At 40.2% G+C, this 25,325-nt stretch overlaps 1 protein-coding gene across 10 annotated transcripts in view; it reads left to right on the forward strand.

Annotated features, from left to right (window-relative positions):
* NACC2 (NACC family member 2) overlaps positions 1-25,325 on the forward strand; it is a 128,493-nt gene that overhangs the window by 93,701 nt on the left and 9,467 nt on the right. For 6 of the 10 annotated variants that reach the window (XM_072632977.1, XM_072632978.1, XM_072632976.1 and 3 more), the window contains 4 exons: positions 2,641-2,724; positions 19,612-19,776; positions 23,552-23,657; positions 24,529-24,626. In XM_072632977.1, coding sequence (XP_072489078.1) covers positions 2,641-2,724; positions 19,612-19,776; positions 23,552-23,657; positions 24,529-24,626 — 453 coding nt within the window. The remainder of the gene's footprint in view (positions 1-2,640; positions 2,725-19,611; positions 19,777-23,551; positions 23,658-24,528; positions 24,627-25,325) is intronic. The other 4 variants (XM_072632982.1, XM_072632985.1, XM_072632983.1 and 1 more) reach the window with 1 other exon arrangement.

Consider the following 25,325-nt stretch of genomic DNA (forward strand, 5'->3'; position numbering starts at 1 on the left):
TCGCTAGGTTGGGAAAGAGGTCCAGGGTACAAAAAAGTGTTAAGGACCCTTTGCTATAAATTCTGTGATCCTAAATATGCAGCCACATAGAGCTATGTATTTAGTCTAGTCCTCTTATTTTACAAATGAGAAACTAGAGAGATTAATAACATTTCAAGTCAAACAAGTATTTTAAGTATTATGTTGAGTTTTAGAGTATTAAGAAATAAAATCAAACTGTTTAATTTGGTTCAAGATCACACAGATAGAAAGTAGCAAAACTATGTAGGATTTGAACCTAGGCCCCCTGACTCTGATTCCCATGTTCTTTCCTTAGCCACTCTTCTTTCTGTGACTTGAATTTTCTCTCTCTGTAAGTGGCCCCAGGATGATCTCAATGTTTGTATCCTTCTGATTCTGTGAATCTTGTGGAAGGAATATTACACATCACATGGAGAATGGGCAAGGGATTTTTGTCACCAACGTTGATGGTGCACGATGCCTTGTGCCTAGTAAGCCTTTAATAAATGTTCGTTGAGTTGAGAATGGGAACATGTCAAGTTTGGAAATTATGGAAGAAATGTAGGGAAGGAGAAGAATTTAAATGACTGTGGGTGGGTGGGTGGGGGCTCCGAAGTAAAAAGGCCCTCAATACATTACTCCCTTTGAAACCTGCAGGTGACATAAATTTTAGGAAGACTTACAAGGGTGAGTCCAGGAAGCAGAACTGGAGTTGTGAGAGGCCTGTCTCCAGCCCGTTGTCCCCTGAACCAGGAGAATGTGCAGCTGCATGTTTCCTAACTTGTGTCCCATTTAAAAGGCAGCTGCATTTAAATCCATAGTACCTGTGGTGAAAATCAGCCTAAAAGATTTTTCCCCCTGAGACCAGCCAGGGTCAGGTGCCACTGCAGTGAGATGATGGCCTATGCAGGGGACCAGGTCTTTTCCTGTATTCCTTTAGCTTAACCTGCCCCAGGAATAGGCTTGTGGTGGATACTCATTTCAATCTAGCTACTTGCGAACCCTCTAACCCTGGTTACCAAATCAGGAACAAGGGAGTTCATCAGGCAGCTGTCACTTACTTGAGAAGGAATGGGGATTTTCCAGGCTTTTGCAGATAGTTGAGAATAAGATTAAGAATGTTCCAGGTGGGCTGGAGAGGGACCATCTCCAAGTCCACTCTCAAATCCCAGAGCGCTTCTCAGATGGCTTCCAGGTTTACTGATCTACACCCTCAGTCTAACCAGAGTCCCCTGCCAAGTGTTAGTTCACAGAGAAGATTACTCTTCTCATCTTCATAGTAAACCCCGGGGCCAACATCAGATGCCCATATCCCTGACCCTGGGGCTAGACCTCTTTGCACATAAAACTGCAGGCCCCCATTTCCTTCCCCATGAAGGCGCAGATGTTTAATTTTAGACTGGCAGATGTTTTGCTCTTTGCTGAAATCCGAAACAAAGGCAAGATATGGGTATTTATAAACCAGCAGCTCTGCGCCTGAACTCACTTGGAATTAACTCTTTCCATGGAATGCGCAAATCAAATCTTGGGTGCTTTCAGTGACATGGCAATAGATTTGCAAGCTAAGCACTGTGGCAGGCCAAGGGGTGGGGGGTGGGGGGGCAGACAGGCAGTCAGGCAGGAGATCACTGGGAATTTTGCTTCTCCTGCATTGAAGCTGCTTGCTGCACCTGCCATGAGCAGACAGGTTAGAAAAGGAGGAAGGCTAGAGTGAGAGAAAGAGGGTTACATACATAGTGGTATTCATGTGTGACTGTTAGGCTAAGAAAACTGTCTGAGGGTCCAAACTTATATCCCTGTAGTCTATTCAAATCCTATTCAACTTTCAGGTTATAGCTCACATTCTCTCTTCCTCCCTGAAGCCTTCCTGATCCACCCTACAATAATCCCTGAACAAAACTTTTATACCTTGCACATTTGGCTCCATCACACATAATTTTAGTTTCTATTTAGATTTTACTAGCGTTTTTTTTACATGTCAATTCCTTATTTCTTTTTTCCCAAAACTCCTTACAAGGAAAAGTATCTGAGCATAGCCGATCAACTTGGACTCTCCTACCTGCTGAGAGGAGTGAATGTTTTGTTATCTTCTCTGAATCATCTGGTCATTACATTTTAGTTCAGTTGCCTTGTAGTGTGTTTTTTTTCTCCCTCTTTATATTAATGTAACTGTGCATATGGTTTCCCTAGTTCTATCACCTTAGTTCATATAAATCTTAAAAAGTTATTGGCATTTTCCTATGATTTACCTACCTTCCCTTCAAAAAATAGAACCATAGCTAATGATAAATCTGATTCCCTATTACACCTTTCTACTGAGGGGAAAGATGTGTTTCACCATCAAGTCAGGCTTAATAATCATTTCATTGGTTAGAGATCTGTTGTATTGCAGAGTTGTTTCCCTTTATTGTGGTTATTGTTTAAATGGCTCTTAATTCTGTTTACTTTAATATCCATTCATTCAAGTCTTCCCAAGTTTCTCAGTGTTCATGTTGGTTATTTACTATGGCGCATTAATATTCCATTAGTTTCATGTGCCATAATTTATCCAACAGGATCCATATTTTCTTTTTGCTACAGTAAAAGTACTATGTGAAAATAATTGTCTTTATAGTAAATATTTCCTATCTCTTCACCAAGAATGTGAGATCCTGGAGAGAGAGCACCATGATCTTTGCCATGGACTTAGTCAAAAGACTGGAAGTAGGTGTTCAAGATACTCAAGTAAGTAAATCAATCGGAATCACTCAATATCTTTTATTATGCTCTCTCGCTAATTTCTTTTAAATCTAGCTCTTTTGGACTAGAGTTAGTTTACATGGAATTTAATTCATCTTAGGCTTCCTTACAGAAAGTGGGGTGATAGTTATATTGGATCAAGAAAGGAGGTGAACCACTACAGTTAATGCCCAGCCAGACACTCACTGAGCCTTGACAGCCAGAGCATGGTAGCAAAGGCCAGGTGTCAGATGCACGTTTTGGAGATAAGCTTTGATCTTCCTGACCAAGTTGATGGGAGGCATTGGTTGTCATCCCAACTGTTCAGATTGGTTTGCAGCTAGGGTTGTGGTAGTTTTGGACTCTGCTGTTGTGTTAGCCTGTAGGATACTTCCTTCCAGCTCCCCCATTCCCAGACTCATTTGATTAGCAGGTCAGTAGGTCTTTATGTTATTATAAAAGTCCTTCTTCTCAATAGCCCTCTTAGACTGCAATTCAAGAATCATTTGCCCCCACGTCACAGAGCTGTCAGAACCAGGAACCACATATCCAGGTCTCACTACTACAAATCCTTCTCAGCTTTGTGCTAGGGAATAAAGAACAAGGAGGACATAGTCTCTGCTCACAGAACCCCACAGTCTAATTGAGATAAGACTCGCAACCTCATTTGAGAGGGCGTAAAGATCTAAACTGTATAGTAGTCATAGAAGGGGGAGTGCAGAAAATGGGAAGACTTCATGGAAGTAGGGGGACTTTATCTGGGTCTTTACAGGTGAGTAGAATCTGGATAGGGACAAAAGAAAGATTTCTAGTTAGTAGGAACAGTATTAGCAAAAGTTTAGAAGTAATGATGTATATAGTGTGTATATAAGGTAGGAAGGAAATGAGGCTGACTAGAGAGAATCTATAGCTATATATATGTATATGTATATATATATGTGCAAAATGGAGGGAGTGGGAAGCCAAACAATGAAAACAATATTGGTTGGGCAGTTGGACCAAACGATTGAATGTCAGGCTTGAAGAGTTAGAACTCCTGGCCCTATAGTTAACAGGGGACACTGGAAGCTCTTAAATGAGGTAGATTTTAGGGTGTGGTTGTTCATTCCATGATTTTTTCCTTTGCTTGTCTTTAGGTACTTTATTACCATGTTTCTCACTAAATTTATTCCTGGTGCACTTATTCTGTGTTTGACATGGGTATGTTTTTAACTGATTAAGCATTATTCACAGCCATTTCCTTTCCCCCCATACTTGAGGAGAAAGAATTTTCATTTTCCCTGCCCTGAAATATCTTTTCCTTTCCTCCTTTTTATAGATCTTTTACTGTAAGCCTCCCTTTCCTGATCATCATAAAATTGACCAGCTTTACTTCCAAACTTTGGATCTTGATTCCTGTTCAAGCTAATGTGTAATTGTGTATTTTGAATCTTGTTCTCTGTAGATCCATTCAGTTCAGCACACATTTATTGAGCATTCCCTGTATATAAAGATGTATAAGATGTAAGTCCTTCCTCATGGGGCTTACAGTTTCATAGGGAAGGTAAAATACCTAATAGAAATAAATGTAATGCTAATATAGCAAATGTAAAATGTGTCACAAAGGGCTTCGTGAAGTCTGAAGATGGAAAATTTGTTGTTTGCCTTACAATAGTAAGTCTTTCCAACTAAACTCTTTGTAATTCTCCGGTCTTATCCTTTGCCAACCTTTGTGTCACAGCTGCCAAAAGGTCTGATCTTCACTGGATCCCCATTGTGCCTATAGGATGAAATGGAAACTCCTCAACCTGGTATTGAGGCCTTCCATGATCTGGCTCCTAATGAACTTTCCATCTTTAATACTGGTCTTTCTCATGAATGCTGCACACCAACCAAGTGGAGCCACTAACTGTTCATCAAAACTCAGTAGCTCGGTGGCACAGTGGATAGTGTGCTGTACTGGGACTTCTTGTCTTGCCTTGGATGCTAGCTATATATGGTGATTCTTAAGGAAGTAACTGTATGCCTCAGTTACCTCATTTGTAAAATGAGAATAATAATAGCACTAACCTCAATAGGTTGTTGTAAGGATAAAATTAGATAATCAATTGAGCATGTGTTTTTACAAACTTTTAAAAAGAGCTATAGAAATGCTAGTTCTCCTTCCCTTCTTCCTCCCCTCTCCTCCCTCTCTCTCACTTTCACTCTCCCTCTCCCTCTCCCTCCAGCTAGGTAGTACAGAACATGCTGGGCCTAGAGTCAGGAAAACCAGAGTTCAAATTTGGCCTCACTAACTGAGGTGATTCTAAGCAAGTCACTCAAGCTCTGTCTGCCTCAGTTCCCTCAACTGTGAGATGAGGATAATAAGTAGTACCTACTTCACAGTGTTGTTGTAAGGATCAAATGAGATGTTTCTAAAGCACTTAGCACAGTATCTGGCACATAATAGGTACTTAGTATATAATTCCTTCCTTTCTCCTTCCCTGCTCTCCTACTCTCTCATTCTTCCTTAACACTATTTGTTCAAAGTACATATACTTCTCTGCTAGGTGGCAGAGAGGATGGAGTGCTGGAGTCAGGAAGACCTGAGTTCAAATCTGCTCTCGGATAGACTAGCTGTGTGTGTGAGCCCTGGACAAGTCATTTAACCCTGTTTGCCTTCGTTTCTTCCTCTGTAAAATGAGCTGGAGAAGGAAATGGCAAACATCTCCAGTGTCTCTATCAAGAAAACCCCAAAATGAGTCATGACTGAAAAAAGACAAAAGAAGAAGCACATGCTTGGAATAGCCTCCCCACCTCACCCGCAGTTAGTCTTTGTCTTTATGACTTGGCTCAAGTGGACCTTTTGGGAAGCTTTTCCAGTCCCCCAGTTTATTGTTGCTTTCTCCTTCCTCGGTTTTCCATGAGGGATATTTATGTAAATGTAGCCATCCCAGTAGCATATAAAGTTCCTAAGGACAAGGCTGTTTTACCCGTGTCTACCTAGTAGCATTGTGCATTTATTTTAAAAAATCGGACTTGTGATCTCATTGATTTAGGACATTCCCTGTGTAGAAACTCCTTTATAAATTTTTTTAATCTAATGCAAACTACCTATTTTGCAACTTGTAGCCTTTGAGACTTACTCATGGGCCTGGCACACAGTAATTATTAAGCATATAGAAGGATTTCAGTCAACTCTTGTTGATCAAATTTCCCCACTTTCTATAGGTGAGTAGCTCATAATGGACTAAATTAGTGACCTTGTAGGCTTCTTGTGCTGTATCTGCCAAAACTTCCTATGTAGAGAAGAAATACTTGGTCCCATTTGCAGCGATAATTTTTCTCTTGTTTCTGCCCTTGTTTCCTTCATTCATGTGGAGGATTTGTTTTTTCCCTGTGTTCATTCTTTCTTTACTTCTTCGTTAATGTACGCTTCATGGAGAAGAATAGGTCTGTTCCTTACCCTCCTTGTCACCCAGCTGTTTGTCACCATTGTTTTCTCCTTAACCCCTGAGCCTCTGAACCATATTCCTAAGTGTTTGCCTTAGTTGAGAAGGAAAATGGGGTTTGAGAATTTGTCACAGGTGAATAAGTTTTATTGGAAAAATACATACTCAGCAGGAACAGTCAAGTGTCTGCAGCCTCCAGTGCATGTGGTCTATTCTGGCCCCTCTTCACCTCTTTTTAAAATACAGACTGTATGTTCCAGGAAGGAGGGCATGTGGGCCAACTAGTATGAAGATGATGTAGGAATTCCCAGGTAGTTCCTGCCTTTCCTCTTGCTGTTTCCAGTTCTAATCAAGCCACATTATGATGTGTGTTTTAGGAGGTTATCTGAAAAGTGACACAATTTCAAAATAGCATTAAGATGCTATCGGTGAGTGCCATGATTGTGTTCATGTCACTGGATGTATGCTGGGTAAAGATTGCTCTGGCACCTGAACCCCTCCTGAATTAAATTGAGGTATTGATTAAATAAAAGGTTAGCATACTGTACTGTTCCTTGAAATAAATTACCCAGGGCTCCTTTTTTGCCTCCTGTTACAAGTGACCACTTTCTTCAGTGGGGCAACAGCTTAACATGTTAGGTGTTCTTTGAAATACCTCCTACTCTGTATGCCTTCAAGCTCTTTATTAAATTGCCATAATAATGAAGGATTTTTGTCCCATTTGTGACTTGTATCTCTTGAGTAGCCCTTGATATTCTTGGGAGGACAGGCTGTTTGGTGAATTCTAGATAGCAATTCTTGACTTTTGGGGCATCAGCACTACTAAGTTTCATAACAGGTCCTTTCCTCTTACTCTTCATAAAAGTACTATGTGAGGATACTATAAAAAATACTTTTACATTTATTTATAGCCTTTTAGATTTTTTTTTTCTGTTCATTTATGGTACACTATCAGAATCTGATGATTTAAAGATTAAGCAAGGTTAAACCTGGAAAAATAGTCTGCATCTTGGGAACATTGTTTCTACATTTAATTTATTTTTCTTTTGGAGAGGTGTAAACCACTGCTCTCCAGATTGAGAATGCCCGCCCCCCACCCCCCCCCCCCCCCCCCCCCCCCACCCTTTGCAAAAAGAAAAACAATTCAACCAAAACCCCTGATGAAGTGACCACATCTGACAATGTAATGCAACAATCTGCCCACTGTTCTTTGTCTCTAGTGTGATGTGAGGAGAGTGGAATGTTTTTATTATTTCTTCTCTGGGAGCATCATTGGTTTTTTCATTTCACTGAGTGTTTGGTATTCTTTTAGTGATCTTAAGTGCTTACTAAATATTACAGCTTTTCCGGTCATTTTTCTATTGATAGGCACCCACTTTGTTTCCAGTTCTCTTCTACCACAAAGTAGTCTGCAGTGATTCTTTTGGTATATGCTAGACTTCAGTTTCTACCTTTTGCCTCCTTGTGTTATGTGTCCCATTGTGGGATGCTAGGTCAAAGGTCATGGAAAATTTAGTGATTTCTTGCATAATTCTAAATTGATACCCAAATTGGTTGGATCAGATTTATACACATTCACAGCAGCTTTCTTTCAACATTGGCTGCTCCTATATTTCTTTGGACATTCTCTTGGTATAAGCTGAAAGCTTCAAGTTGTATTAATTGGTATTTCTCTTACTCTTTTGATGTTATAACAATTTCTAATGTTCATCTATAATTTGCAATTCTTTTCTGAAAACTCTCTGTTCCTATCTTTTGACTTACTTGTTTAGTGGTATAATGCTTTAGTTTGAAAATATTTATAGTTTTAAAATAGAGAATAAATTATAACATGAAATTGTATTAGACTTATTTTGGAAAGTTTCCTAAGCGTCCTCTGTAATATTTTGATGACATTCTATAGAGGGAAGAAAAACTAGGGTTTGAAATGCCCTGTCATGATGGTGATGGCCATGACATGGAAGAGTGGAAAAGTTACTGGACTGGAAGTTAGGAGACTGTTATCCCTCTGGATCTGAAATTTTGCAGCGTTAAAAACAAGAGCATTGGTTTAGGTTAAGGATTCTTAACTTTTTTGCCATGCCCTTGTGGATAATCTGGTGAAGTCTATGATCCTCTTCCAGGATTTTTAATTGAGTAAGAATAAAATACATAGGACTATATAGAAAACCAATTATTAAAATGTTGTTGTTAAAAAAAATTTTTTTTTTAGCACATAGTCTCCAGGTTAAGAACCTTGGGACTAGGTAATCTCTACATTCCCTTCCTGTTCTAATCCCAAATAGTTTTTATGGGTCCATATTGGTTCCAAGCTCATATCATACCACTGCCAAGAAGAGAGGAGAGTTTATTTATCTCTTGGGATGCCCTGAATTGTAGTCATTAGGAGAAAGAAAAGGAAGGATCCCTTATTTAAGAGTTTGTATTTTTTTTTTTCCAAAGGAAGTACTTTCTCATGCCTGATATGATGTGTCACATGTGGATACATGTTTACAGAGCCTGGGGATGCACAGCCACTCCTTGCATCACTGGCAAATGGTTTAGGGATGTGCATAAGTTTTAAATATAGGTCTAGACTTGCTGAACCTTTGCTTGGTAGAATTGATTTGTAAATTGGCAACTTGATTATGAAAGAGGAAAAAAGGTAGTCACCAGAACCTTGAGACAGGAGTAGATCTCTCCTCTCTCTTCTCTCTTCTCTATCATCCCTCTCTCCTCCCCTCTCCCTGCCTCCCTTGTCTTTACAGCTCTCCTCCATCTCAGCAAAGCAATAGAAAAATTTTGATGCATATATGGTCTTACCCATAGCATTTTGTCTTACCACAAAGGTGACTTTGGGCTCTTGGAGTCTGCTGGGGGAACAACAGTTCTGACAGGTCTTATCTAACTGTAAAGACTTAGAAATGTAAGCCCTGAAATAGACTGCCTGGGGGTCATTCAGGGACCAGACTTATTTGAGAGATGTGCATCACCGGGTTGGCTGTGTATGGGGTGATGAATTTTTGGTTGTAGCATTCCTTTGAAGCCCACTTATTATAGACAGGTTGTGATCCTCGTTGCTGGAAGATAGTACCTTCACTAAGTGTCATAGATCAAGGTAGGTGGGTTCAATTTTTTGGTGGCTTTTTTTTTTTTGAAACTATGTTAAAAGATTAAAAGGATCTGGCTTTTCTGAAAAATTGGTATTCTTCTGACAGCCAAACTGGCTAGTGTTGGAACTTCTACTTCATTTTACATCTGCTGGCCAACTCCTTAACCCATCATAGGCATTTTTGTCTTTGTGCCTTTGCCCAGGCTGTCTGCACCTCCTGCACCCTCATATAGTTTTTAATGTGATAAGTTTGAGTTATTGGAAAATTTCAACATGTAGTTGAAAATGGAGGATTGTAGCTTACAAAAGAAACTGGAATTAGAAAAGAAGGGAAATCATCCAAGGATCGTTTTGGGAGAAATGGTTTAAACAAGATCTTGGGGGGGAACATCCATTTTTAGGTTTGGTGTGATGAACCAATAAAGGAGATGGAGGGAAGGGTGTTTGTAGAAGTTGGAGGAGAGCCAAGATAAGAAAGCATAGTAGTAGCACTTGAAAGCTAGAACTTCTGAAAGAAGGAAGTGGTCCTAGTTCAGATAAGTACAGGAGAATGAGAATAGGACAAAGGGAACAAAGATTTAAGTACTGAGGTCATTGGGGTCATTGGAGGAAGCAGGTTAGCAGCAGATTCTGAATTCCGCAGTCACTAATGCTCCCATCGCTTAATGACCCCAACTTTTTATTTACATTGCTATGAATATTCTTTGGTTTCTCCATCCATAAAATGTAAGTTTCATGAGGAACAAAACTTTGGTTTTTGTGTTTTTCTCTCTAGTTCGTGGCACCAGGTGGTTCTTAATAAATGCTTGTTGAAAGGGAAGAAGTCAGTGGAGAAGGGAAATTTGAAAGTATGAGAGAGAGGTGAAGAGGGATGTAATATATAATTGATACAGGATTAACCTTGGAAAAGAGATGAGGGAAGGAGAGAAAAGAAGGAAGATGATGAAGCCGTTCACATTGGATCAGCTCAGTGGGCATGCGCAGTGCTTGCCCCTAAAGGGCCTAGGACAGGGTAAGGAACCAAGGAGACTGAAAGAAGTAAAGATGAGACTCATGGAAGTAACCGCCATTACGCCTGAGTCACAGTCTCCTCCCTTGCTGTCTGGGTCTCTCCCTAGGCTTGGTTAGGGAGCATGGAGTGGAGTGTAAGGAATGGGAACAATTGAAAAAACCATCATGTTGATATTTTGGACAAAAAAAGCCAGGGTGGGGGGAGGGGACTGAGTTCAATTTCAGTCTCAGATGCTTTCTAACTCTGTGCGTGTGTGTGTTAACTCCAGCAAAGAAATAATGGTTAAAATTCCCTCTGTCATGACATGAAGATGGACTTGAAATTTGCTATCTTTTGCTCAGATTATAATCCTTAGAATTTACTCCCAAAGTGGAAATGCCTTAGTATGATGATGGTTTGAAATTTGGAAGGGTCCTGGAAATATTTGTTCCATGTCCATTATTATTGAGGCAAAGGAGTCTTCCCTCCAGTCTGACCCCCAACCTCTAATATTAATCACTTGAATGTTTCTTCATTCCCATAGATGTGACCACCACCAGCACCATCCTAGGAAGGCACAGAGCCTTTTTTTAAAAAAAAAAATTAACTGTGGGTTAATAATGAATATAGGTAGGTGCTTTGGAATCTATTTTTTGTTTCAGAAGCCAGGGAAGAGAGGGAATAGGAAGAAGGAAAAGGGGAAAGGGAAGGAGGATGCAAGAAATATAGAGCACCTTTCCAGATGAGCTACAACTCAATTTTAAAGTATTTTTAGCCACTGGCTGTATCCAGCACATGGTAAAGGCAGAAATAGAATGTAGATTTTTGTTGTTGTTTCTCTTCTGGATCTGACAGTCTCTGGTTCTGCTAAAAAAGAGAAAAAAAGAAAAAAACAGGCTACTGGGGTAGGGGGAGGAAAGAGGAAAAAAAGAGCATGTGGGAAGCAAACAACTTCTGCTGTTTAAAAAATCATCCCAATGTACATCATTGTAAATTGGGAATTATTTCTGTTGGTGAAAATTCTTTATGTAAATGTCACTGCGTATCAGCATTACAAAGTACTTCTCGTTTGCATATATAATCATGTCATGCTGAACAGGGGGAGTAAAAGGGGGAGGGGTAATTATGTTTTAAAATATCATCTTGATTGTTTTTCTTTTCTCATTCCCTGTGCAGGCCCGGTAACTCTTAAGATTTTAAATATCCTCTATCCCTCTCTCTTCCCCTCTTTCAGTTGCTGGTTGGTCCCTGTCCCTTTGCTTGAGTAGACATAATTTATATGTTAAATGCCACTGAAGTCTGCAAAATGTCCCAAGTGTCTCCTCCTGTTTGGATGGGAGTGATCAGAAGCTGGGATTTGTTCCTGGAACGTAACTGTGAATTGGGAGTGTGTTTTTGAAGGCATTCCACAAGTGTAGACTCAAAACGGACACCTAGCTAGCTAGGTAGCTTGATACGTAGATAGATGAAATAATAGCATACATCACTCCTTTATGTTGACAATCAATAGTCATATCTCTTATTTAGGAGCACACTTTGTAAAAGACTTTGGATATTGTAGAGAAACATTTGTTATTTTTTTAATGGCAAAGAGAATCCAAAACGGGTACACTAATGGATCATCATAAAGATTTGGGTCCTCTTACTGCTAAGGTAAGAAGCATTTATTAAGTACTTACTGTGTGCTAGGCACAAAGTGGGAAGCCACACAGAAAGGCAAAAGCAGCCCCTGTCCTCACAGAGGACATTCTAATGGGAGGAGATCATGTACGGACACTGTGTATGGAAGACAGAGAAATTATTCTTCCTCTCACATACTGGCCTATGAAATGGGAGGATTAATACAGTGATGCCCTCATGAAAGATATTCACCAGAAACACTGATTTGTCTGACATTCAGGAAATCTGCTGTCTGGTCCACGGATAGACCATTGTTCTGCGCTCTAGTTTATGCAAAAGAGATTAAGGACAAGGAAACAAGGGATTTAGTTCCCAAAGAGCTTCCTGAATAGGCCTTAAGGCCTATATAATTTAAACTGATATTTATTAAGCTCCTACTATGTGGAAGACACTAGGAATATAGACAGAAATGAAGAACAGCTCTTGTCATCGAGGAGTTGGAATCTGTTCTGCTGTACCCTAATCTTCATCAAGGCATGCCTCTAATTGAAGCTCATATTGAAGGCTGATTGATGCCTTGGGATTCCAGTTTAATTCAACATACATGTACTAAAGCACTGTTAGGTAGGGCAGTTAAAAATATAATCCCTACTCCCAAGGAATGCTTGCATTGAGCAGCCAAACATGTATACACACGAGAGTGAGTGTGTGTGTGTGTGTGTGTGTGTGTGTGTGTGTACACATATACACATGTATATAATAAATGCATGGTAATAGGGAGGGATTAGCAGTGTGGTGGGAGGAAAGGAGAATGAGGCAGCAATATATTTTGGACGTAGGGGACCACTTTCAGGACTGTGGAAATGTAGTGGAAGATGGCATATCTGGAACAGCCAGTAGTCTAGTTTTTCTGTAACATAGATGTATGCCAAGGAGAAATGAAAAATAAGATAGAAAAAATAGATGAGCCAGACTGGAGGGCCTTAAAGGGCGAAAGGAAGCCAATGAAAGTTTTAGCTCACTGACATGGTACGACCTATTTCTTAAGGAGATTTTGGTGGCTATATATATGAATAATGATCTAAAGAGACAGAGAGACTGGAGTCAGGGAGACAGCTAGGAGGGTTTTACTATTCCAGCAACCACAGCGCTGTTGAGAAGCTTAGAAAGTCTCAAGTAGGAAGATGTTTTGAGTGAGAGACAGGAGAAACACCAGGAGTGAAGAGGGTCCTTTCCCTGCCAGAGAATGCCAGGTTTTCTCTTTGTTTGCTGTCATTGGTCTGATTTGCAGATACTCAGAGGAAGCTGGAGTGACCTTTGCTTGCTTTTGTAGCCACCCTTTCCTTTGCATTCTACACTAAGACAGAAAATAATGAAAATAATTAATAGTAGTAACACTTATTTTTGTTGTTCAGTCGTTTCTGTTGTACCCGACTTTTCATGACCTTGTAACCAGTCCTGTTTGGGATTTTCTTGGCAAAGATATTGGAGTGGTTTGCTATTTCCTTCTCCAGCTCATTTTACAGATGAGGAAACTGAGGCAAACAGGGTTAAATGACTTGTCCAGGGTCACACAGCTAGTAAGTATTTAAGGCCAGATTTGTACTAAGGAAAATGAGTTTTCCTTACTCCAGGCCCAACCTTGTTATTATCCCCATTTCACAGATGTGGAAACTGAGGCAGATCAAGGTTAAATGCCTTGCATATGATCACACAGTAAGTGTCTGCAGTTAGGTTTGAACCTATGTATGTCCACTATGCCACCTAACTGCTTCTCTTGCCCATCTGGATCTCTGCTTACCCTGCCCCCTTCCTTTCCCACAGTTGCTGTCTTTCCATCCCTTCTCGAAATATATGAATACATTTCAATTCCTCACCAGCCCAGTAGAATGTTTCTTGAGAACTGGATCTTTTTTTTTTTTGTAGTAAAGATAGTTTTCAACATTCATTTTTATAAAAATCTGAGTTTCAAATTTTTCTCCCTCCATAAGACAGCAAGTAATCTGTAGAACAGCAGTGTCAAACTCAGATATTATCAGGACCTACTAAATTGTGTGTACATAAAAATCCCTGCAGACAGCATATTGACTTAGAAAACTACATATTAATATTTTCCATATTCTGTTTTATTTTAAATATTTCCCAGTTCACACTTTAATCTAGTTCATGGCTTGGGAGTATTACAGGCCGTGTGTGTGTGTGTGTGTGTGTGTGTGTGTGTGTGTGTGTGTGTGTGTGTGTGTGTGTGTGTGTGTGTAAATATCAGTTCTCATAAGATATGTAGTATTTCACATCTATAATCCCCTGCTTCTGAATAGGGAGATGCCTTCTCTTATTGCTTCTATGAGACCAAGTTTGGTCATCAAAATAAAACAGATCAATTTCAATTTTAATTTGTTCCTCAATACATGCTTATTTTAAAAGTTATATCTTTTTGTTTTTAAATTACATGCATGTAAATGCCACTCAGTTACTCCCCCTTCCAAAAAACCACAAGCAGGAAAAAACATTCAGAAAAGTGAAATAACAGATCTAAAAGCCTGACATTATAAAGAAAGAAAGATGCTGACATTTTCCTGTTCCTTCTTTGAGGCCAGTATTGGTCACTTAGGATTTTGCAGGATCTCATCTGGTTTTTGTTTTTTCTGTTTACCTGGTCTTTCATCATTGTTCATATTGTTTTCTTGGTTTGGCTTCCTTCACTTTACATCAGTTCTGGGCCTTAATTTACTTTGTAACTGACATTCTTAAAAGAGTTGTTTTGTATATAACAGGCACTTTATAAATGTTTATTGGATTGTGTTGGAAAAAGATTAAGTGATAGACCTATGGTTATACAGTAACTGTCAGAACTGGGATTCGAACCAATGTCTTCTTACTTCATTCAGTTTTTTACACGTAAATAAATTTGTGTTTGCCTTTTGTTTTTGAAGAAGATCATAACATCAGAGAAATGATGACTTGACTTGCACTTGACTTTGTTTTAAGTAGGGAGGGCTGTGCAAGGTTACCAACCTCACTTTCTCCTCCTGAGCCATCTGGGTCCAGTGACCAGATATTCATCAAGATGACTGGAGATGGCCGAGGATGCAATGGGAAGATCTTGGTTTTCTTAAGGCTGTCTTTTCAGGTTCTCACTTAGAAGGAGGTAATGCCATAGCACTTAATAAATGCTCATTGGATTTGATTGTTTTAGGTGGACATACTTGCCTATAGGGATTACGAGGTTAATTATTACTACTTCCTTCTGACTTTCTTGACTTGTAGAATCACTGAATCTTTGAATCCCTGAATTTTAAGTTCCTCTAGTACAACTTAAACTTAAATGCAAACTCTTTCTGTAATATGACATGTAACCATTCCAGGGTGGGCCCTCTAGATCTTCAAGTGTGGCTCTTTGACTGAATCCAAACTGCATAGAAAAAATCCCCTTAATAAAAGGATTTATTCTATAAAACTTACACTCAGTCAAAAGGCTGCACCCAAGGACCTAGAAGGCCATATGTGCCCTCAAAGGCCTCAGGTTCCCCACCCCTGAATTCTCTAGTCTTTGCTTGAAGACCAGTGGAGGACAACCCACTAGGTGTAATCATCAGCAAGTTTTCACTTATATCCCTCATCGTCTGCAGCTTCATATGCTACTTTGAATTGGGGATGAACTCTACCGACCCACCCACATTTTCATCCTTGGTCTCCTCATGACTCAATGGCAGATCTAACAAAGAAGTTTGTCAGGATTAGGGCTCAGCCTGTCCATGGGATTGAGGTGTCAGGTAGTGAAATCTACTGTTGAAGCACAATAGTCAAAACTTTTTATTTTCTATAGGTTTGTTCAACATATGGTTGTTAGGTGCCTGTCCTTCTACTTGATTCAGAAATGGGGTGAGAGAGAAGGGCAGGTAGGTGGTGAATTGGATTAAGGTGCCAGGCTTAGAGTCAGGAAGACTCATTTGTTGAGTTCAAATCCAGACTCACTTATTAGCTGTATGACTGAGCGAGTCACTTAACCCTGTTTGCCTCAGTCTCTTCATTTGTAAAATGAGGTAGAGAAAAAAATGGCAAACCACTCCAGGATCTTTGCCAAGAAAACCCCACATCAGGTCACAAAGAGTCAGACACAACTACAAAAAATAGTGAACAAAAACATGATGGGGCAAGGAGCGCAGAGAGGGAAGGAGGAAGAGTAAACAGGAGAGACGTTGTTGGAAGCCGACAGGAATAGGAGAGAGGATTCAGTTCCTCTTAAAAAATAATGTAACTTGGGATGGGCAGTGGAGAAATGTCCCAACATAGGAAACCATTATGTCACTATTATTCCTTACCTGTGCCCCAGAGGAATAGGGACTGGGGTTATGATTTTGTAGTTATAAAAATCTCAAATGTGGCAACTTAATCTGAATACAAGGCAGCTATTTTTCTGCCTCCAGCACTGAGTGGTTAAGTGACTTGCCCAGGTCACACTTAATGAGGGTCAGAATCGGGATGTCTGCTCCTCACATTCAGACCAGCTCTCTATCTGCTATACCACATGATCTCTGACCTATGCTGCATAGATAAAAGCTATTGGAAATTGGGATGGTGTCTATGGGACAGAAAATGTTCAGGGAAGGTTTTTTCCAAGGATGAAGAGGCTGAACTAAGCCTTGGGAGATAGGTAATGATAGCTGTTATGTAATATGTACTATACAAACTTACAGAATACTCCTTACAATAGAATAGTCCTATGAAGGTTGAATGTTGTGTTGTTATCTCTAGTTTGGATAGTGTCATAAATTTACAGCTTCAAGAAATGTTAGTGGTCATCTAGTGCACTCCTGTACTATAAAATCTTTTTATTAAAGGGGATTTTTTTTCTGTGACATTTGGATTCAAAGAGCTGTCTTGAGGAGAGGGTCACATGTAGCCTCATGGCTGCAATATCCTCACCCCTGATGTAGTGCAGTCTTCCTTCCCATTTTACAGATGAGGAAACTGAGTGCCTAAATACTATGATTTGATTAAGGCAGCAACATCCATAACATCACAAAACCAGGACCTTAAATCTAGGTTTTTTGACTCAAGAGTCAAGCATTTAATTCATTCTATAATAGTAGAGCTTAGGTACGGGCAGAGGGAAGGGGATGATTATTCCAGGTGATGAGAATAACCTCAGGTGGAAGAGTGGAAATGAACTGCTGAAGAGTGGTCAGACAATGTAGTGGAAGTGGAAACATCAGAGCATGAGACCCAATCCTGGTAGACACTAGAGTATGGAGATCCTTGGAGCACAGTGCGATAAAGCATAGCTGGAGCCTCTGGCCAGGGAGCAGAATTACTGTGCCAAATCAGGATATAGATCCGGGCCATGTGGCAAGCCAGGAAAAGAAAGGGAAACTGGGGTGTGGTGTAGATTGAAGCAGAAGAACAACCTATATCAGGATTAGAAAAGATATCCTAAAACTTCCTTGGTGCTTAAATCTGATGACACAGACTTGAGGTTTAAGTGTTGAGGGGCCTTTGGCTTCAGATTCTCTTTCCTTTCCTCCCCTCCCCTCCCCTCCCCTTCCCCTTCCCTTTTCTGAATGCTACTTTTCAAAATTCACCTGTCATCTCCTTCATGACAATACAGAGTAAAGGCAACAGTTTGAGAAAATGCTCGTTGACAGTGCTTTATGTGTGTCATATATTGTTTCCTTGCTTCTTTTTACCGAAATTATTCTTGGGTGCGGTACTCCACCACCCTAACAGCCTCCTTGAGCCTTCTATAGTAACACAGAAGATCAGTTTAGTGCAAACAAACCACCAGTTGAACTTGGAAAGATGAAAGCACTTCTCCTATCCCAGAACCCCCACCTCATCTAGCCTTGATGGACCTAAAATTCATAGAGACCTTAGAGTCAAATCTTCTCATTTTGCAGGTGAGAAAACAAAGGCCAAGATTTCTTGCTCAAGGTCACACAGGTTATAAAATGCCGGTACTTAGGTTTGGACCTGGATTTTCTGACTCTGCAGCCTTTCTTTACTACGTGGTGCTACTACCACTCTAGGAAAGAATATTCCTTCATCTATTTTCTGGCACTAAAATTATTTGTTATAGTTTCTTAATATGTCTCTTTACCATTCTTTTGTTTATATGTAATTTATATTTTAAAAAAGCCAATGATCTTTTAAGTCCATAGAAAAGATACCAGCAAGGGACAGAGGACAAAGGAATCACTGCTGTTAAATTCTGTTAGTTTCCTTTCCAAACAAGGCTGTATTTGGAGTTCTATTTCAGACTGTTCATTTTCTCATTTGTTGAGGACAGTTCATAATGAGATAATATGGGGGGGGGGCAGAAGGGGAGCATCTGTCTGTTGGGCTACCTGACCCATTTTGCTTTGATATCAGAGCTGGCACTTTGAAAAGCAACCAAACAGCAGCTTTTATTTCACAAGGCAGGTGGGTTGGAGCTAGTCTCATCCACTGGAGACTGAAGCATAGGGAAGGCATGTGTTTGGAAGGAGGGAGAATTGGAGCTGCAGGCATGTTTGCCTGGTTTAGAAACTGATGAGAATAATCCTGGGGTAGGAGAGCATCCATTGATTGATTTAGAGTACTCTTCCACCCTCCCTCTCCATCCCCCAACCCCACCCCTACACGTTCAACCTTCTTTTGCACTTGTGTCTGACTCTTGTTGACTTCATTTGGGATTTTCTTGGCAAAGATACTGGAGTGGTTTGCCATTTCTTTCTCTGGCTTACTTTACAAATGAAACTGAGGCAAACAGGATTAAGTGACTGGCTCAGGGTCATATAGCTAATAATTGCCATAAAATGGTAATAGTAATGACTATAACTGTATTTTTCAGACATGCTTTTAACAAACACCCCAAAAGCTATCTTTATTGAGCATTTGTAGTGAATCCAGATCTTTGCCTGGGCATTGTGTGGATGATGAGGCAGCCAGATTGTATAGTGAATGGAGTGCTGGACTTGGAGTCAGGAAGACCTGAGTTTCAAATCCTTAGAAACTTTGTAGCTCTGTGACCCTGGGCACTTCTCTAAATATGAGTTTGTTCATCGATAAAATGGTGATTCTAATGGTACCTACTTTGTAAAATGAAATAACATCTCCAATGCTCTATAAATGCTAGGTGTTATCCTAACTATGAAAAGATCTGACATGTCTAGTTGAAAAAGACAAGACTCTCACAAGAAACAATTAGAAAACAGTATCATATGTCATAAGGGAGAGAAATACTTAGAAATACTATGGTTAGAGTGTGGTGGTAGTGATTGTCCTTTGTGTTGGAAGAAGAACAAAATGACATTACTATGCTAGAGGTTTAAAAAATGAAAAGCCCCATGTGAGCTAGAACCACCTTGCCCCCCATTCAAGTCACTCCCTGAATGCTTGGTAGCATTTTCTTCAACCTTTTTTTAACTCAGTAACACCTATCTTTCTGTGACAGTCACTCTTCTGTGGGCCAGCCACAAGCCACCAAGGTGGTCCCGAAATGTCAGGTTCTCTCAGTGGAGTTCTAGGTCTAGCTCTGCCATCAATTCAAAATATCACCTTCCTTCTGCAAGAGGCCTCTGTCCTATAGAGTCCCAGTCTTTAGAAATAAAGAGACAGGGATGACCCATTTTGCCTCTTTATTGTCAAAACCACATGAGGGGATAGATTGAATTGAAAGCACTTTGTGAACTGGAACAATGACCATGAGAATGACAATCCAGGTTGGTTTTTTGGGGGATGCGTTAGGTTCTGAAAGAATACCAAACTAACCTAAAAAAATTTGTAATTCCTTTTCATCCTAGTGCAAGAGAAACCAGAGCAAATTCCTCTGGAGAGCCGCTCTTGTGTCCTAATCCGAAGAGACCTGGTAGCCCTTCCTGCAAGCCTCATTAGCCAAATCGGCTACCGCTGCCACCCTAAGCTCTACTCAGAGGGTGACCCTGGTGAAAAGCTGGAGCTTGTTGCAGGTAATGCCACAGGAGATTTCTGCCTCTGCCATCCCACCCATGGTGCTCATAGACCCTTTCCTCTTAAGGATTCATGTACGCACCCCCCCAATTCAAATCCCCCACCCCCACCCTCATACCCTCAAAATGCTAAGCAGAGGAGGAAAACCCAATCCTCCCTGTAATTTTAGAGATTGCGTGCAAATGTCCTTTCTTTTATTTTCTTTTCTCTTCAGAGCAGTGAACAATGTACTCATCACCAATCAGTCAAAAAAAAAAATAAAAAGAAAGGATAGAACATCTTAAATTTCCCTTAATTTCCTTTTAGAAGAATGTGTCATTAAGAGAAGTTATTCAATTGAATTAATTTAGCATTTTAATTGAATTCCCCCGGCTTGTATTCTTCCTGATTGGTACGGGCTGCATCACAATTGTATTTTAATTTAGGTTGCAGACAAAAACATGTTGTGTATTTTTATGATTCTTTTCCCCCTACCCCCACCCCAACTTCTAAGTGTCAAATTACTGCATTCTCGGGGTAATGGTTTTAGATTTTGTAATAGCAAAGGCAGATTGAGAAATTTGATTTCTTTTAAGAAAACTAGTAATAATTTGATCTAAAAGTGTATTAGCACTTTGCCCAGGATGATGTTTTCTGCGTTTGAAATGGCTTTCTCTTTTTAAGTCTGATGGAGATGGAGTATCTTTAAGTTTTTTCAATGAAAAAGATCATCCATCGAACCCTTTCCCACCTGAAAATTTGTCTGTCTTAAGCCATTTTTAAATGATCTGTTCCCTGTATTTGTCAAAATGTCAACCAGTGTTGATCCTGTACCCCCCTACCCCCATCTCCCTAAAATCCATCATCCCCAGAGTGGCAGAGGAAGGTCTGTCATTTCCCCTGGTTTGGGAACACTCTCCTCTGCTCCACAGTAGCAATTCCTTGGTGTAGTTTAAGTGTGTTAGAAAACAACCTGGAGCACTCAAGGAGCAGGTGACTTGCCCAGGGATGCATGACTAGCAGACCCTTCAGGATACTGAAGGGTTTTCATTTCTAGAAAATTCTCCATTTTAGCTTTGGGCCAGTTCCCATCATATCTCAGCCCAGCCACTGTCTTAAATGGTGCCGAGAGATTAGAGGCACTGATTTCCCTGTTGGAATATTTATACTGGACTGGTTTACAATTTGTAAAGTTTCTTTTCCTGTAAACGGAAAATGTGGAGTAAGTGATTTTTTACAGCATGAACCTTTAATCGGCCAGCAGCATTTTGTCTTTGATTTTTTTTTTTTTAATTTCTCGTCCTGTAGCGAGGAGATTAATATCTATTCAATTAATAACTTCTCAGGCTTGTTGGAGGAGTGTATGTGTATTTATTGTATTTGTGTGTTTAAGCAAAAATTACTCTCTGCTATACCTGATTGGGTCAGCTGGTGTGAGCTGGAAAGATCTTGGTTACCAAAGAAACCATAGCAAGCTAATTACTTTCTCAAATTTAATGAAAGTGACAAGGATGTCTGCCTGGTTGGGGTGGGGGGAAGGGTGAAGTGCATATATAGAGTTTTTTTTAGTAGCACTATCCCAGAAGTGTTCTCACCACCTCAGATTTTTCACACCATAATCAATTATGAAAACTTAGTCATTTTCTTCAGGGAGTCCTTGACTTAGCCACAGTTAAAGGAGATAATAGGAGGGATTCTCTAGGTACCAATATGGAGTAGCAGGGGCTCTGTAGAAGAGAGATGGCATGGCTCATGAGTAAGAAGACAGGACTCTTTACAACAGCTCCACTGCCCACCATTTTGAACCCTTCCCACCCTGAAGGTTCCCACTTACCCTCCAACCACTAGGATACTTTCATAAGGAGAAAACAATTTGGGTGCTAGATTATTTGAGTGAAATTAAAAGACAAATTGAAGGAGATCCTTGGATAGCTTGATGATGGAGTTACAGATTGCTGAAAAGTTGGCAGGTGGAATGTCCAGCCTGCTAAGCCTGCCCTTAATTGTGTCACAGCTAGCATGTTCGAAGTAGAGGTGTCCTTTGATAATTAACCTTTGTAATAATGTCATTAAGAGTGATGGTTGTTATGGAAAAGTTGTTCTTATGTTTGTCCTTCGTTTTCGAAAAAGACTGTGACATCAGAGAAATGATGACTTGACTTTTTTTTTTGATTGAGGGAGGGCTGTGCAAGGTCACCATCCTCACTTTCTCCTCCTGAGTCATCTAGTTCCAGTGACGAGATATTCATCAGGATGACTGGAGATGACCCAGGACGCAAGGGGAGACGTTGGCCTTTTTGGGCTAAGGCCTTGTCACAGTGGTTCCAACTAGCTTTAGAAAGCAGAGGGTAAAAGCAAGTGTACTTTAGTTTCTCGTTGGGCATATGCTATATTGCTGTGACCACTTAGTTAAGAGTACCTGGTTAGGCTGTTGCCTTGATGTTAAGATTTAACGTTTGGCAGAAGTTGTAGTTGTAGTTCAGGAGAGAGGTCAAGGCTGGTGATGTCAATTTGAGCATGTGCAGAGAGAAATGCAAACTTGGAAATGGTTGATGATATAAAGAGAGGAACAGACCCATGGATTAAGACTTTGGGGGTGGGCATGACCATCTGGAGATCAAGAAACAAAGGAGAAGTGATCAGAGAAGGAGAATGAAATAAGTATACCATGGCAGATGGGAGTTTCAGGTGGTGCAGAGTCCTGAATAGATTTGTAGAATTGATTTTACCCCATGGGTGATAATACGTTGAAATACCAATGGGCTCTAGGTGGGTTTATTTTAGATCCCAGAAAGAGAGCAGGGTGAGTGTGAGTGTGTTTGTGACAGAGAAGAGGGGGAGAAGAACTGAGAAGGTTGGGTTAGTGTCATGGAAGATGATCAGTGGTGCCATCCCCATCAGATCTGGTGTCAGAAGAACCATGGGACATCCTGAAGAGGCATATCTGATTAGTTGTTCTGATATCTGTTCATGTCCATCCACTATCCATGTATCAGTGTGAAGATCTATGTGTTGAATTCTAGATTTTTCTTTTTCTTGCTTCAAGTTGACATATCTCATCTTTGTGTAAGATCAAAAGAGGGAGAATCCTTTCTAGTACTACTACAAAGTTTGCATTATTTGATGGGGAATGTTAAGAACTGAGGAAACATCATGTAGGTATTGCTTAAAAATATGAAAGTCTTTTTAAATTAACAAACTTATTTCCCCTCCTACCTACCTCCTTCCCTTTGTAAGAAATATGAATTGTCAAAGCAAAACATATTCCCACATTGACTATGTCCAAAATATATCCCAGTCTTAACTCAGTGCCCGTGAGCTCTCCCATCAAGTGTGGGTGGGTAGAAAGTATTTCATTATGTCTTGGAATTATGATTATTCTATGGCTCAGAGTTTCTAATTCTGTCCAAGATGTTTTTCTTCATGTTATTGTTGTTATATGTTTTGTTCTTCTACTATTACTTACTATTGTCTTCATCAGTTCATAAAATTCTTCCCTGGTTTCTTTGAAATTGTCTCCTCCTCCTTCCCCCAGTTGTTTCCTGGTCGTTCACATACACAATTTGTCCAGTCACTTTCCAACTCCTCTTCTTTGCCACCACAAAAAGGATGCTACAAATCAATACTGTTAATAGGGAAAAAAAAGATCTCCTTGCTATACATCTCACTTCACAGTTCTTATTTCACTTGACTGTGTCTAGAGCATAGTGGTGTTTCGTTGAGTGGATATCAGTAAGTTCTGATCTTGAAGGACTAAGTTTGAGGGTTTTTACCTTATGTTCTAATTGGCTACAGGCTCTGGAGTCTACATCACACGAGGTCAGCTGATGAACTGTCACCTCTGTGCCGGTGTGAAACACAAAGTCTTACTGAGACGGCTTCTTGCTACTTTCTTTGATAGGTATGAGAAGATGGGTAAGGCCCAGGTTGGGCCTTTTTAAAAGTTTTGATTTTTTTTCTCCACCTGTTTTTTATAACACTTTTCAGTGTTTTGGAACAATTCCTTCCTTCCATATTTTCACTGAGTGCAGATTTCCTTTTTTCATTTTTCTTTTCTTTTTTTCTTTGTAAAGATGTCAACTATTGCTTTTAAAAAGTTTGTAATCTCAGAATGTTGGAGTTAGCCACTAGGTGTTTTGTAGGTGGGGAAATTGATATCCACAGAGAAATGACGATTTGTCTGCAGCAGTAGTGTCAGACTCTAGATTCAATCTCTGCTGGAGACTGACTTAAAAACCACAGATTAATATTATGTTTTAAAATTGTTTTTTGTTAAGCATTTTCCATTTACAATTTAATGTGGTTTTGGGTGGCTGAGGTGATGTCCCTCCCCTAGAACACACAGATCCCCGAGTAGCAAAATTAGGGCTTGAATCCAGGTGTCCTCATTCCCTGACCAAAATTATGCCCACCCAAAGGTTAATCCCAGGCCAGCTTCTTCACCCACTTAATGATTGAGCTGTATCCATCTTACCAGCATTATTCAGGGTGAACTCAGAGAACTGCCAACCAACTTTCATATTAGCCAAAGTAGATTCTGATTAGGAAGGTAAATCTGCAGAGAAGCAGTCCCTATAGGAAACATTCCAGCAGTAAATATTTGCTTGACTTTGGCAATGATCCTTTCCACCCTTCTGTGTACTCCCCTTTGTGTTATCGAAGATAGCAAATAATGAGTTGATTATAATGCAGTTAGTTGACTTGGATTTTTATCCAGAGTCTTAAGAGTATTTGCTACCTTCATCTTTTCTTTTTACTCCTTTCTCCTGCAGGAATACACTAGCCAACAGCTGTGGGACTGGAATTCGCTCTTCCACTAGCGATCCCAGCCGGAAGCCTTTGGACAGCAGAGTCCTCAATGCCGTGAAATGTAAGGTCTAAGACTCAAAGGAGCAGGGGTGGTTGTTAAAGAATTCCCAAACAAGTTGGGTAGGGGTGGGGAGATCAAAACAACATTCCATATCTCCAGGTAATGGATTGCACCATCACTGTGTACCTCCTGTTTGATCTGGGATCCTGAAGACTTGGGTTTTCTGACTCCTCCCCCTCAGAGCCTCCATAAGAAGCTCCCACTTAGAAAACACTCCTATAACACACAACTTTTAGGACCCTCTTCCAACATCTGCTTTCCCTTCTGTTGTAGGGGCGGGCTGGGGGAGTTTTTGCCTGTGTAAGATTTTGATAGCTGGTTCTAGTGACCTGAAGGCTCTTGGGCTCATAGTAGTGGTGTATGCATTCCTCAGCCTGGCCTCCTAGTGACTGATAATTGGAGCTGCTTGATCCACTTCCCTGGAATGAGGCTTTTCCGGGGAATGTGCGAAGTATTCATTTTCAGCAAGTGGGTGGAACAGGATAAAGGAGCAGTCTCCAGAATGAGGTCTCAAGGTGTTAAGCTTTTTGGTGGGTTTCCAAGCTTGATGATTTCAGCTGCAAAACTATTTTAATATGTGAAATAGATTTAATTTCCTTTTTGAACAAACCCCCCTATTTACATTTTGTGGTTATTTTAAGTCCTTGCCATCTGCTCGGCCATCTTCTCTCTCATTCCTGGACTGGGATAATCTAAAGG

This window comes from Notamacropus eugenii, chromosome 1 (genome assembly GCF_028372415.1).
Source record: "Notamacropus eugenii isolate mMacEug1 chromosome 1, mMacEug1.pri_v2, whole genome shotgun sequence".
Lineage (NCBI taxonomy): Eukaryota > Metazoa > Chordata > Mammalia > Diprotodontia > Macropodidae > Notamacropus > Notamacropus eugenii.